This window comes from Diceros bicornis, chromosome X (genome assembly GCF_020826845.1).
Source record: "Diceros bicornis minor isolate mBicDic1 chromosome X, mDicBic1.mat.cur, whole genome shotgun sequence".
Lineage (NCBI taxonomy): Eukaryota > Metazoa > Chordata > Mammalia > Perissodactyla > Rhinocerotidae > Diceros > Diceros bicornis.
The window spans coordinates 109,725,364-109,741,219 of NC_080781.1; the positions used below are offsets into that span (position 1 = coordinate 109,725,364).

General features: G+C 39.4%; 1 protein-coding gene across 1 annotated transcript in view; it reads right to left on the bottom strand.

Moving 5' to 3' along the window:
- KIAA1210 (KIAA1210 ortholog) overlaps positions 1 to 15,856 on the bottom strand; it is a 42,242-nt gene that overhangs the window by 15,988 nt on the left and 10,398 nt on the right. Inside the window, exons 3-5 of the mRNA XM_058536585.1 lie at positions 14,825 to 14,951; positions 14,370 to 14,507; positions 10,916 to 11,071 (exon numbers count right to left, since the gene is read on the bottom strand). Of these exons, the coding sequence (XP_058392568.1) occupies positions 10,916 to 11,071; positions 14,370 to 14,507; positions 14,825 to 14,951 (421 nt within the window). The remainder of the gene's footprint in view (positions 1 to 10,915; positions 11,072 to 14,369; positions 14,508 to 14,824; positions 14,952 to 15,856) is intronic.

A 15,856-nucleotide genomic window follows, 5' to 3' on the forward strand; every position in this document is an offset into this window, starting at 1 on the left:
AAATGGAAAAAATCAAGGAGGTCTGTGAGTCTGGAAACCCTAAAAGGACACCATGCAACTTGCTTTGCATGAAAACTAACTTATGATGCCTAGACAGCAAGTAAACATGCATTTAATAAACATTTTCAATTCAGTTGGCATCCCAAACTTTATGGTATTAACACTATAGACAAAAGCACTGTTTAGTGAAACTCATTCTATAGCATAACAGAGAAATCAGGCTCAGAAAAATTCTGGCAATTTCTAGATTGTGCACAGGAGAGAGCTTACTGTTCCCAATCACAGCCTGTGCCAAGAGTCCATCAAACTTAATAATAGCCACTAGTCTCCCTGTGCTTTATTGACTCTCATTAAGGAATCTATAGGCATTAGATCTAAACACAGACCCACAGCTATCCTCAACCCTGGGCTAAAAATGAGAGAGCAAAGCCATCAAGTATTATGCCCACCTGATTATGGTGCTCCAGCTCGGGCATGTGATTCAAAACAGCCCCAGGAGGATCTCTATTGTTGGGTTTAGAGTATGTTGTATGGGTATAGAGTATGTGTATATTTTATAACTTTCCTTAAAATCACTAGTGAATTAAATAAACTATTCATTAAATAAACTATTCAAACTCTCTGGAACTCTGGGCAGTGTTTCTCAAAGTATGGTCTGGGAACACCCCAGCATCAGAATCACCTGGAGTGAGTGTAGAAGAAGTACATTTTAAGGACATATCAAGACCTGATGAGTAAGACTATCAGGGGAGGGGCCTTAAAATAGCTTAACAGGCTCTCCAAGTGAGTCTTCTGGGGGCCAGGGTTGCAAACTACTGCCCAATCCTCTGGCATGTAGAGAAAGCCTCCCATCTTCAAACAGAAGCACAGCAAGTTCCTAAATAACCCCATCAGTTGCCTTAGAACAGGAGCCAGCAATATCTGGATTCCTTCTGGGAAGTGAGGCTTCTTCTTAGGCCCTATCTTTTCCCTCAGTCATATTGGTTAGGAGAAACCTAGAAAAGTTACCACAGGATCCAACCGCAGAATTTTATGAACTACCCAGAAAAAGCAAACCTAATCCCTTTCGGGAAGGTTTATGAAAGAAAAGTGAGCGAAGGAAATGGGGCTCCTTTCTCTACTTTTCCTTCCCCACCCCTCCTCCCCGCACTCTGAGAGCCAACACACCCTCTCTGTACCCAATGTCAGACGTCTTCATTTCCTCTGTGTTTTAGAGGGAGGTTAGCGAGGACAGCTTCTGATTAACAGCTAGAGTTAAATGAGCTCCTTTTGTCCCAAGATCTGGGAGATGTATCAAGCCTGGTGTCTACTAACCCAGAATCTTCCTGAGGAAGGAACCTGGGTCAGGCTTTGGGCCAGGGGAAGGGATCCTTCAGCACTAGTTGGAAGGGCTGCTGGACACTCCTTTGCTGTTAAGTTGGGGTAAGGGCTGCTCTTGGGAAAATTAAGACACATTTTGGTTCCTTTTTCCCCTTCTGTCAAGTTTCTAGACCCAGTGCAAAATAGTTCAGTTAACATTGCACGCTTTTGGTCTTCTTTTTGATGGTTTCTTTGTCTGTTGTATGATGCTCGAGTTGTCCCCTTTTCCTTTAACTGTTGATAAGAAACACTTGAGTGGGGATAGAGAGCAGTTTGGCTGCTTCTTGGAACAAAGGAGAACCCTGATTGTTATTTCTTATATAAGGGCATTACCCGGTGGCTATTTAGGCCCAGATTTCATTAAACATTTGGCCCGAAAAGCTATCACCCTGGGGAAAAGCTCACTCTGAAACTGTCTGGGGGGGTTGACACTAGGATGCTGGGGAGCTGGGTTCTGTGCGAGCCATTCAGCCCACAGCTCGAGAGGCACGTAGTCTTTGGAACATCTCCAGAAGAAGAAGCAGCTCTTTGTGGGAAAAGCGGTTCTCGGTGGGAGGCTTCTCCACAAGATGTACTGGCATGGGACACGAGACCCGATATTGGCTGTTAGGATTTTAATTTCCCGAGTGTGTCAAAGTTTCTTATGTGCCCATTCCTGAGAATTCCTGTGCAGCTGCTGCTTCACTCAGAATCTTTGCCTCATAAAAGCTATTGTGGCAACCATTTTGCCAACTTGAAAGTTCTAGGAGGTGGAATTTCACATATTCCCTGCTGCTTGCCTCCTATCACAATCTCTTCAATTTCTTAACTAGTATAGAGAATAAGAACATAAACTTTGGATTTGAATAGGCCTGAATTTGAGGTCCTAGCCATGCCATTTATTGGCTGTTTGACCTGGGACAAGTTACCTAACCTCTTTGAGCCTCAGTTTCTATGTATCTGAAAAAGGGATAATAATAATATACACTTAAGTGTGCTGTGGTAAAGATGAAATGAAATGATACAAGGGAAGTGCCTTTCACATAAGAAAGTCTCACTGTGTTAGCCGCCGTTGCTATTGCTGGGTGTCGATTGCACAAAGAGAGCTGCTGGAGTCCATGTGGTTTGGTGGAAAGTGCTATAGATTTGGGCAGGAATCCTGGGTTTGAGTCCCAGCTCTCTCTCTAATTGGCTCTGTGGTCTTGGCCAAGTCATTTCACCTCTCTGAACCTCAGTGTTTTTCATCTAAAAGGGGAATAATAGTATTTTCTCTATCTACCTTACAGAGTTATTGAGAGAATCAAATGCACCTATATATGCAAAATCATTTTGTAAGCTACAAATTTCTATGCAACAATGGAGAGGGGGCATAATGTTTTCCTTTGATGTATCAGAGAATTAAAAAAAATACTGATCTGAGTTTCAGAGACCTATTTGTAAATAATAATGGTGAATTATGAAGTAGGCCATCAAGGGTAAAGCAAGAGACATGATAAGGAGGCAACCTTGCAGCAATCTAAATTAACTCTTCATTAGCCAATACAATGGAATAACTGGCAGCAACTTAACCCCCACCATGTTAAATAGCAACATTTATCCTGCAATGGAACTAAAGCACAGGTGTTTAATCAGCTCAAACTTTAACCACTAATAGATAGACCCCTCTCTCAAGTGTGAAAACTGATTGAGTTGTATATGCATGACTTCTTTTCCACACAATTATTTTTTACCATGAAAAGCAGTATTGAAGAAAAATATTCTACAGACTCATTAGGGAATACAGATGAAGATGAACCAGGTTGGGAAAGTGGCAGGGCTCAGGGAAGTGCTAAATAGGAGAATCCCCTGGTCAGAGGGTGGGCTAGAGATGGTAGGGAGGAGTGTATTGGGGGGTGGATTAGTCAGGTTCTGCTAAGTCAGACTGCTGGGTGAGCCTTGGGCTTTTGTCTCTGTGTGGTGAAAGCTGAGGTCAAGCAGAGAGTCACAGTGGCTCATTATGTCACATACACCACACAGAGATACCTGTTCATCCTCACTGCCTGTCTCATCTATACTCAAAGAATGCAAGCCACTGAACTGGGTCAGAGGGCTATGAGACCCAAAGAGGAAGATCACTCAGGGAAGAAACAGCAAGCTTTGCTAACTAGAACTGAAAGGGAAAGAGCACCCAACTCTTCACCCAAGGAAATGTGGAAGAAATAGGCTGAGACAGCAAGGGCTTAAGGCAGTCCTTCCTATTCTGTCCCAGGGGCTTTGGAGGAGAAAATAAGCCTAGGGTAAAAGGTCTACTGGGTCTTTGAGAGATAACGTGTGTTTCCCCCTGCCACCAGTAGGAGGCAGCAGCTTAGAGAAGAAAGAATAAAACAGCAAACTTGGAAAGACTCCTCTGAGAGGGTAAAGTTTTAGTCATCTTTTTGTGACCCCTTATTGGATATATGATTTGCAAATATCTTCTCCCAATTGTTAGGTTGTCTTTTTGTTTCCTTTTGATGATGGTTTCCTTAGTCTCATTTGTTTATTTTTTCTTTTGTTTCCTTTGCCTGGGGAGACATGGTATTCAAAAAGATACTGCTAAGACTGATGTTGAAGAGCGTACTGCCCATGTTTTCTTCTAGGAGTTTTATGGTTTCAGATCTTACATTCAAGTCTTTAATCCATTTTGAGTTAATTTTTGTGTATGGTGTAAGGTAAGGGTCTATTTTCATTCTTTTGCATGTGGCTGTCCAGTTTTCCCAACACCATTTATTGAAGAGACTTTCCTTTCTCCACTGTATGTTCTTGGCTCCTTTGTCGAAAATTAGCTGTCCATAGATGTGTGAGTGTATTTCTGGGCTCTCAATTCTGTTCCATTGATCTGTGTGTCTGCTGACTTTTCTATTTGGATGATTTGGTTTTCTGCCTAGCTCCCTAGTTGATGCTCAGTGAGAAGGCAGTAGGAGCTGGGTTTGTGGGGAGGCCTTTGGGGATATAAGAGTTGGGGGTCATAATTTATGAGAAGCTCAGAGAAGCATCCACGCCAGCACATCTGGCTTGGATGATGATTACAGTTGCTTCTTGGGATGCTGCTGCTGCTATTGCTGCTGTTGCTGCCACCTGCCCCCCCCCCCCCGTGTTCACCACAGTGAACTAATAAATCAGGAAGCATGGCAGAAATAGCCAAGAAAATCTCATGCTTGGGAGTGGTAGGGGTTTGACTTCACCACCAAAGACTAGAATTTCTGCCTGCCAGCCCAACATTTAACCTACAGCGACCTGACTCAATTCTTGAATTTACTAATAGAGAGTTTATTACATTCAAACAGGACAAATATTTAGACTGATGCTTGGAAATGTTGACTATAAATAATTTAACTCTATTCATTAACCTATAAAATACATAGTTAGCCTATTCAAATTAATAGAAAGAGAAAACTACATGTCTTAAAATGTTATCTAATTTTCTTAATTGTAATCCCCAAGGTAACTGCTAAGAAAATAATTTTAAAATATATAGAGAAGGAAATGAGAAGGGAATGAAAATGGTACACTAAGAAAAAAAAACAAACAAACAATTACGGGGCTGCCTGGTTGTGTAATGGTTAAGATCATGTGCTCTGCTTTGGCAGCCCAGGCTTCGAGGGTTTGGATCCCGGGTGCGGACATATGTACCACTCATCAAGCCATGCTGTGGCGGTGTTACACATACAAAATAGAGGAAAATTGGCACTGATGTTAGCTCAGGGACAATCTTCCTCAAGCAAAAAGAGGAAGATTGGCAACAGATGTTAGCTCAGGGCCAATCTTCTTCACCAAAAAAAAAGAAAATCAACTAAATCCAAAAGAAGGTAGTAATGGAGGAACTGAGGAACAAAAAAGATATAAGATATATAGGGAAACAAAGAGCAGAATGGCAGAAGTAAGTCTTTCCTTATTAGTAATTACTAAGAATGTAAATGAATTAAACTCTCCAACCAAAAGGCAGAAATTGGCAAGATGGATTTAAAACACATGATCCATCTATGTGCTGTCTACAAGAGATTCACTTTAGATCCAAAGACACAAATAGGTTGAAAATGAAAGGATGATAAAAGATATTCCAAGCAAATACCAACCAAAAGAGAGCTGAGGTTATACTAACATCAAACAAAATAGACTTTAAGTCAAAATTGTTATAGGAGACAAAGATGGACATTACACATTGATAAAAGGGTCAATCGATCAGGAAGACAGAACAATCATAAACATATACACACCAAACAAAAGACCCACGCCCAAATACATGAAGCAAAAATTGACAGAATCGAAGGGAGAAATAGACAGTTCTACAATAATAGTTAGAGACTTCAGCATCCCACTTTGAATAATGAATAAACAACTAGACAGAAGATTAATATGGAAATAGAGGACTTGAAACAATACTATAAACAAAGTGAACTTAACAGATATATACAGAACATTCCATTGAACAAGTGCATAATACATATTCTTCTGAAGTACGTATGGAACATTCTCCTGGATAGACCATATGTTAGGCCACAAAGTAAGTCTTAATAAATTTAAAAAGACTGAAATCGTACAAAGTATCTTCTCTAACCACAATGGAATGAAACTAGAAACCAATAACAGAAGGAAAACTGGAAAATTCACAAATAGGTAAAAATTAACACACCCTTGAGCAACCTATGGATCAAAAAAGAAATCAAAATGAAAGTTAGAAAATACTTTGGCATGAATGAAAACTAAAACACAACATAACAAAACTTATGTGATACAGCAAAAGCAGTCCTCAAAAATTTATAGCTGTATATGCCTATGTTAAAAAAGAAGATCGATCTCAAATCAATAACCCAACTCTTCACCTTACGGAACTAGAAAGAGAAGAGTGAACTAAACCTAAAGCTAGCAAAAGGAAGGAGATAATAAAGATTAAAACAGAGATAATGAAATACAGAATAGAAAAACAATAGAGAAAACTCAATAAAACCAAAAGTTGGTTTTATGAACAGTAAAACAAAATTGACAAATCTTTAGTTAGATTGACTAAGAAAAAAAGAGAGAAGACACAAATTACTAAAATCGTAAGTGAAAGGGGAAAATTACTACTGACCTTCCAGAAATAAAAAGGATTATAGGATACTGCTATGAATAATTATATGTCAACAAATTAGATAACTTAGATGAAATGGATAAATTCCTAGACACACCCAAATTACCAAAATTGATTCAAGAAGAAATAGAAAATCTGAATAGACCTATAACAAGTAATGAGATTGAATCAGTAATCAAAACCTCTCAAGAAAGAAAAGACCAGGACCAGATGACTTCACCAGCGAATTCTACCAAACTCTTAAAGAAGAATTAACACCAATCCTTCACAAATTTTTCAAAAAAAAAAAAAAAAAAGAAGTGGGAACACTTTCTAATTCTATGAGACCAGCATTATCATGATTCCAAAGCCAGATAAAAGCATCACAAAAAAAGAGTGCTATGGACCTATATCCCTCATAAATACACATGTAAAAATACTAGCAAACCCAATGCAACAGGATATTAAGGCAATTATACATCATGACCAATTGAGATTTATCCCCGATTGCAAGGAGGTCCAACATATGAAAATCACTCAGTGTAATATACCACATTAATAGAATGCAGGAAAAAAATAACATGATCATCCCAATTGATATAGAAAAAGCATTTGACAAAATCCAATACCCTTTCATGCTAAAAAAAAAAGCCTAACCAACTAGGGATAGAACGCATATATGTAAAACCAATAGCTAACATCATACTTAATGGTGAAAGACTGAAAGCTTTCCCCCTAAGATCAGGAACAAGACAAGGATGTCTGCTTGCACCACTTTTATTCAACATTCTACTGGAAGTTCTAGCCAGAGCAATTAGGCAAAGAAAAGAAACAAGATGCATACAAATTGGAAAGAAAAAAGTAAAACTCTCTCTATTTGCAAATGACATGATCTTATATATAGAAAATTCTATATATAGATAGGGTTACAGTCAATATAGTCATGATGAATGATCAGATGGGGAATTTCAAAGAGAAATGGAAACTATAAAAAAAAAGGAACCAAACAGAAATTTCCAGAACTGAAAATTACAATGTCTGGGGAAAAAATTCTCAGACAGACTTTGCATACTCATGAAAGCAGAAAAAAATACTAAGTGAATTAGCATAGAGAAATCAATAAAAAAGACATAATATGAAGAAATCAAAAATTAACAAATAAAAAAAGAAAATCCTAAAGAATTCCCATAAATCTATTAGACCTAATAAATGAATTAATCAAAGCTGAAAGAGAAAAGATCAACACAGAAAAATCAGTTGTATTTCTATACACTGGGAATGAACAATCCAAAAATGTAATTAATAAAACACTTCCACTTACAATAGCATCTAAAAGAATAAAATACTTAGAAATAAATTTAACCAAGGAGATGCAAGACTTGAACACTGTAAACTACAAAACATTGCTGAAAGAAATGAAAGACCTAAATAAATGGAAAGACATCCTGTATTCATGGATTGGAAGACAATATTAAGGTGGTGATCTACAAATTCAATGCAATTCCTATCAAAATCCCAATGTGCCTTTTTGAAGATATGGAAAAACTGATTGTAAAATTCATATGGAATTGCCAGGGACCCCAAATAGCCTAAACAATCTTGAAAAAGAAGAAAATTGGAGGACTCACACTTCCTGATTTCAAACCTTATTACAAAGCTACAGTAATCAGAAGAGTGTAATACTGGCATAAGAATAGACATATAGATCAATGGAATAGAATTGAGAATCCAGAAATAAACCAATTCATCTATGCTTAATTGACTTGCAACAAGGGTGCCAAGACCATTCAATGGAAGAAAGAACAGTTTCTTCAACAAATGGTGCTGGGACAATCAGATAGCCACGTGCAAAAGAATGAAGTTAGACCCTTATCTCACACCATATATAAAAATTAACACAAAACGGATCAAACACTTAAATACAGGAGCTAAAACTCAGAAGAAAACATAGGGGTAGATCTTCATGATCTTAGATTTGACACTGGATTCTTAGATATGACACCAAAAGCACAAGTACTGAAAGAAAAAAAAATCAATAAGTTGTATTTCATCAAAATTTTTAAAATTTTGTTCTCTTGATAGAATTAAAACACAACTCATAGAATGGGGGAAAATATCTACAAATCATATAGCTGATAAGGGTCTACTATCCAGAATATATAAAGAACTCTTACAACTCACAACAAAAAAATGAAAATTCCAATTTAAATTTAAAAATGGGCAAAGGTCTTGAATAGACATTTTACCAAAGAAGATATGCAAATGGCCAATAAGCACATGAAAAGATTCTTTTTTTTTTTTTGAGGAAGATCAGGACTGAGCTAACATCCATGCCAATCCTCCTCTTTTTGCTGAGGGAGACTGGCCCTGAGCTAAGATCTATTGCCAATCCTCCTCCTTTTTTTTCTCTTTTTCTCCCCAAAGCCCCGGTAGATAGTTGTATGTTGTAGTTGCACATCCTGCTAGTTGCTGTACGTGGGATGCTGCCTCAACATGGCCGGACAAGCCGTGCGTCAGTGCGTGCCAGGGATCCGAACCTGGGCTGCCAGTAGTGGAGTGCACGCATTTAACCACTAAGCCATGGGGCCAGCCCCAAAAAGATTCTTAACATCATTAGTCACTAGAGAAATGCAAATCAAAACCACAATGAGATACCACTTCACCCTCACAAGAAGGATTATATTTACAAAAAGGAAAATAACAAGTGTTGGCCAGGTTGTGAAGATACTGGAACCCTCATACATAGCTGATAGGAATATAAAGTGGTGTAGCTGCTGGGGAAAACAGTTTGATGGTTCCTCAAGAAGTTAAACATAGAATTACCATGTGACCTAGCAATTCCACTTCTATGGATATACCCAAAAGAATTGAAAACAAGTGTTCAAACAAAAACTTGTACATGAATGTTCATAGCAGCACTATTCACAACATCCAATAGGTGGATAGGACCCAAATGTCCATCAATGGATGAATAGCTAAACAAAACACGGTACATCCATACAATGGAGTATTATTCAGCCATAAAACAGATTGACATACTGATTCATGCTACAACATGGATGAGACGCAACAACATCATGCTATGTGAAAGAGGCCAGACATAAAAGGCCACATATTGTATGATTACATTTATATGAAGTATCTAGAATAGGCAAATCCAGAGATAGAAAGCATATTAGTGGTTGCCAGGGGCTGAAGGAGAGAAGAATGATGAGTAACTGCTTAATCGGTATGGGGCATATGTTTGGGGGAACCAAAACTATCCTGGAACTAGACAGTGGTGATGGTTGTACAACACTGTGAATGTACTTAATGCCACTGAATTGTATACTATAACACAATAAATTTTATGTTATGATTATTTTACCACAATAAAAAATGTTATCTAATTCAATCTTTCCACCAATTCAGACTGTTCCAATTCATCTGATTTAGTGGTATTTTGCAGAAAATGCCTATAGTTATAGCCTAAATCCATAAATCAGTGAGCATCCACCCACCTGCCACCTGCCAAAGCTTGTGATTTAACTTTGGTCCTAACCTACTAGTTTTTTTGTTGACATATTTAACTGAAGGCTGCTTCTCTCCATAGGAACTCTTAATATCAAAACAGAGTTTTGTGCTGACTGGCCAATTATCGTCGTTATAAATTACATTTCTGTTTACTTTTCAGTTCCCAAGGTTAATTGCTGTAAACTCTACTTCACTTTAAAAGCTCTCTTAAATTCAATAACCAATTAAATTAACTACACATTAGTTTGAGAATGGAAGTGTTGATATGGGCACAATCTACTAATTTTCCAATTTTTTTTTTTGCTGGGAAAGATTCACCCTGAGCTGACATCTGTTGCCAATCGTCCTCTCTCTCTTTTTTTTCCCTCCCCAAAGCCCCACTACATAGTTATATATTAGAGTTGTAAGTCCTTCTAGTTCTTCTATTTGAGCCGCCACAATAGCACAGCTACTGACAGACGGGTGGTGTGCTTCTGCACCCTGGAACCGAACCTGGGCCACCGAAGCAGAGTGCACCAAACTTTAACTATCAGGTCTAGCTCCTAATTTTCCAATTGTTAATGGATATTATTTGGTTGACAAACTTAGATGTACGAAATACACATACATGCCCTCTCATGTGTCAAATGATTTTTCATATGGATATGTGTTTATCAAACAATATTACATGCACTAATCTTTGAGATTTTGGCATGTGAAACCGTAGAGGCTTTACTTCCATAAAAATCTCTATGGTTTTCTTCCTGAAATAACTGAAAACATCTGCAAACTATTATTTTTTTCTGAAACACTGTCTTCCATTGCTTATAAATTAAAGTGCTGATGATTTGGTTTATAGATTTGGACAGAAAAATGTAAACCACCATGCACATAAAAAGCCAAGATGGCAGCTCCTAGCATTGAGCTACAGCAGGAGAAAAGAGAGTGCAAGAAGAAATTATGTCTCTGACTTGTGCCCCCTGCCCACAACCTGCCACTTAGGATGGGACTAACACTCACCTTCTTCAATGTCAAAATCTTGTGTGGTGAAGCCTTCTTTTTTGGGATCTTAGATGACTCATCATCAGCAGAGATTTCTTCAAAGTCCTTAGAGATTGAGTGAGATGGGATAAGAGGTGGGCTGATGCTGGGTTGGCGTGGGCGCAGTGGTGGGATCTGTCAAGGAGGAGGATGGAAGGAACAAGTTAAAACTTGTGTGCTTTCCTCCAAATTATTGGTGTTCTCTTGTTGCTTAATGGTTGAAGGACTAAGAACTCAAAGCGAAAAAAACAAGTCAAGGAAAGAATCTTCTACCTCCCTGTCTTCACTTCTAGTACCTACACAAAACCATAGCCTTTGTTCACACGCTGGGATGCCACACACCTTTGCCAATCCCCAAACACAGACAGAAACTTCAAATTGCTTATTTGATCAAAACCAGAATTCTGGTGTTATCTCCCTACTGATGCTAACTATAAATCTTGTTTGAGTCTGATCTTGGTATTGATTTCAGCCTTGTCTTTGGAAATCCAGTTCTTATGGAGGTGAGTCTTTGGGTTATGATCTGGGCTTGGCATCCAAACTACAATCCTTGCTCCTATCATTCCAGGAATTATCTGGATAGGATCTTGACTGTGTTGGTTGCATATCTTAATCCTGTCAAGGTTGATTTTCAGAAAATCTACAGAACTAGTCCTGGTTGGAATTGCTTTACTAGTTTTCCTAAGGGGATAAAATTGATCCTTTGGGTTTTCCTTGGGCTTCAGCAGACTAATTTAGTTAATTAGTTTGAAGCTCATGGTACACTTGAATTTGAGGCACTGGTCCCTGCCATGGTCCTCTTGATGTGGATCAGAATCCCTGATTTTATCTTTAACCGGCTAAGCATCTACAATGTGCCACACCCATTCCAGGCGCTAGGCCTACAGCAATGAATAAAACAAAATCCCTGCTGTCATGGAGCTGACATGCTTGCTTCTGTCAGAGGCTCTGCTCCTGCTCAGGGCAGATGGCCTTCAAACTCACAAAGCCAAAGAAAAGGGGCCACAATGAGGGTTTGCAAAGATTCTGCCCCGAGGGTACTCCTGCCCAGTGTCTAAGGTGCCCTCTTATTACTACCAGGCCTCATTGGGGGATCTTGAGGAGAGGCCTTGGGGGTTAAGCATCCCCAAGCCCAATTCTAATAATGATAACTACGATAATGACAACTAACTTTTACTGAGGGCTTTACTCTGCTTTAATCTTTATTATTATTTCCTTCCTTTTGCTAGCTTTGGGTTTAGTTTGCTCTTCTCTTTCTAGTTCCTTAAGGTGGAGAGTTAGGTTATTGATTTGAGATCTTTCTCCCTGCCAAGTAAGGGGTGCTCTCCATATGTAGTTCATTTGAATCTTACAACAGTTCTTTAAAGCATTTGCTCTTGTGGCCTCCATTTTACAGATGGGGAAAACCAGGTCCAAGACATGACATAACTAGCCCTAATTCTCACAATGGCAGAGCAAGCATTTGAAAGGTCTGCTTGTCTTCATAGCCCATGTTCTTAACCACCATATACTTCTATATCCTAACTATATGGGCCAGGAAGAGGATGTCCCATACTCAAGTTCAGGAAATTTAAAGGCAACAACCAGAAGAGATGATGTGCTTGCTTCTTTAAGAAGGGCTGCAGAAGGAGAGCCAGGCCTGTGAGCAGTAAGAAAAAGTGCTTTGCAGTCTCAGTTTCTTAAATTATTGAATTCGGTTTGATTCAACAATAGGAAGATACTAATAATCTGCTATGACATCTTCTTATCTATGTGTCCTCAAAAAAAAAGAACATGAAATGTCTTGGAGAGTAATCTAGGCATTCACATTCCAAACACTTCAGATAGGACAGCAGGTGAAAATTTGGCAGGGGAGAAAAACTGGCTTAGTCTCAGTATTTCTAACAGAACTGTATACCTGGATTTCCTCTCCCACAATCTCCCAGTTGCTCTGAATGTCACTTAATCCATTAAGAATCCTGGCCCTTCAAGGGACCCAGCCATTGGCCAATTCCATTCTTGCCCCAGTTTCTATGCAGCACTGGGTGTCAGGACATTTGACTTATTGCTATCAACTCCGCTGTCACTTAGGATTGTTACCTTGGCACTTAAGGGAAATTTCCCAGGCAAAGGTCAATCCGGTTGTGGATGACTCAGGATCTATGAACATCCTATGCTGTCTTCAGCCCTGTTTCCCAGGGGAGAGACTAAGGGAGCAGGCCAAATGTGTGAGGTGTAGGCCCAAGCAAGACTTTTAAGAAAACTTGCCTTTGGGCTATTGTGGCTTTCCCCACCCCGTTCGCTGTGAGAGGAAATGCTCCTGGAATCTTTTCCTTTAATTTTCACCAAAAAATAATCTTTTTTTTTTTTTTTTTAAAGGGATATCTCTGCTATAAGAGTCTCTCTGTTGCTGGGACTAAGGGATGAGGGAGGGAGAGAGGAGTCCAGGAAACAGGTTTCCCCTTTCTGAATATGAGAAATAACCCTGTGGCACTTGGTCATGTATGCCTAGATTTTTGCCACTGGATGGCAAGGGAGTGTAGCTGTGGAGATAAGTGAAAGCTGGTGTTAATGTTTAAAATTGTAGACTGGAAAGTTCACGGAAGCAACTTTTCCTGCTGCAGTGCAAGAGGGCAACAGTCCCCTGACCTAGGGGCTGCTTTACAACCACTAGATCAGCACTGTTGTAGACCATCTCAGTGTTGGCTTCTCCACCCTTCACGGCTAATGTACCCAGGAGAACTTCCATATACAGTAAGGAAACCATAGTGAGAGATATAGGATCTTAAGCAGACATGTCAGAAATAAACCCCAGTTACCTTTTGCCAAATTCAAAATAATCAGCTCTCCAGTGGAAAAGGGTCTCTTCCTTGTGTGGCCTTCCCATTTACACAGGGATCTTTGGGTATAATCCCACCCACAGCTGAGAGATGGAGGAAGGTAGGTGCTAAGGGTTGTCTCCCTGGCAATATCTCCAGCGCCCCCTGGAGCATTTCTAGATCAGAGCTCCAAAAGAGTCTGACTGAGCAATGGTTATGATTAGCTGGAGGTAAGGGACTGTCCTATGTACATGCTGCATTTTATGGAGACTACATGTGTACCCTTCTCCCTGTTGAGGCAGGTACAAAGAAGTTGAACATCTTAGAGACTGGAATAATGGAAAAATGATGGGTTTTGAGGTCAACACATGTGAGTAAGATTTCCAGGCCTACTGCTTACTATCTGAGTGAGCTTGAGTAATGTCTTTAACTTTTCTGAGTCTATTCAATCCTCACAAGCAACGCTTTGAGGTAGATATTAATATTATACCCATCGTAGATGAGGAAACAAAATCTCACGGATGTTAAGGAATTAGCCCAAGATCACAAAGCCAGTAAGTAGCGGAGCAAGAATTCAATCATAGGTCAGTCTGACTGACTCAACTGCCATACTTGGAACAATTTCACTCTATTACCTCAGTAATCCTGGATCCTTGAACCCAGATTCCACTTCTGGGTGCATATCGGGGCATAGCTCCAAACACAGCTCCAGGAATAGCTCCACGCACACTACCGGTCCCAGTTCTAGGCAGAGTTCTGGAAACATGAGATCTCTGTGAAGAAAGGAAAAACATGGGGGTTAGAATGGCTGCACAGTAACAGTGGAATGTCACTGTCATAATACTTAAAGAGTTCTTGGGGTGGGTCAAGAGAAGTGAATAAGGTCATACCAGCCAACACTGTGTGCGGGAGACTAGGTAAGCACATCATATATTTATACATTCTCTCATTAAGGTTGACAACAGCCCTGCGGGGTAGAATCAGCTGAGAAGCACAGCCAAACTCCCCCCTCTTGTGTTTTGGCAGGGCAGGAGCAGGGAGTGGAAGAAGAGTAGTCCAGTCAGGCACAGATGCTCGAGTTCACTGTTACCTGCAGAGGTCTGCCTCTCTGGGGCTCCGGAGAGGGGTATAATTTTCTTGCTGATCTTTCAGGCTCAGGCTCCAACATGAAGATGCTGTCATGGGAGAGGGCTTTGATCCCCATGCTGCACTTCGCTCTGGACAGGAATGAAAAGGTCTTGTAAAAGCAGCCCAAGGGCCATAGGAACCAAAGACACATGTATATACAGAATATGGCCTACCATAGACACCACAAAAGAAGGGCAAGGATGCATACATGCTGACATAGAAAGTTGTCCATGAGATATTAAGTGAAAAAATAAAGAATAGTATGGTCCCATTCAATATATACACATATATTGCATACATATATAGTTTATGTTCATAGAAAAAAGTCTAGAAGGATATCCACCAAATTGTTAGCGGTAGTTCCCTCTGAGGAATGGCCCTAGGGACAAGAGGGGGATTTTCATCTTCTACTTTATGTACTTCTGTATAATTTTGATTTTTTAAATGATCAATACATGTCTTTTTTATTTAATAGTTTTATTGAGATATGGTTTACATACCATACAATTCACCAATTTAAAGTGTACTATTCAATAGCGGTGACCTGTATAATGGCAGGGAAGACCATGAGTCTTGCTATTACTAAGGTGAGAGTTATAAAACATCCTTCACACCCAAATTTCTCTCTAGTGTTTTTGTTTTGATTTGTTTTAAAATATCAAATATCTGCCTAGATGCTGGAGACTTTCATTCACCAGGTCTTTTTCTCTTTCATATAAGAGCTCTGCGATACATCTGTCCTATTTTCAAAGTCATCTTATGTACCCACCACACCCCAACCCCTACCCCTTACCTTGCTAAATCCATATAGAAACACCTTCTTATTGGGAATGGAGCTAGGTTGATGACAATTATTTGTGTTAAGACAAATCAGAGGAAAGTAAGAAACAAATGAAAGGCTTACAGGCACAAGAGACTCCTTTCGGGATGTGGGAATATATTTTACCTTTTAAAAGTGTCAACCAAAGACGTTACAAGAAAAGAAAGCTACAGA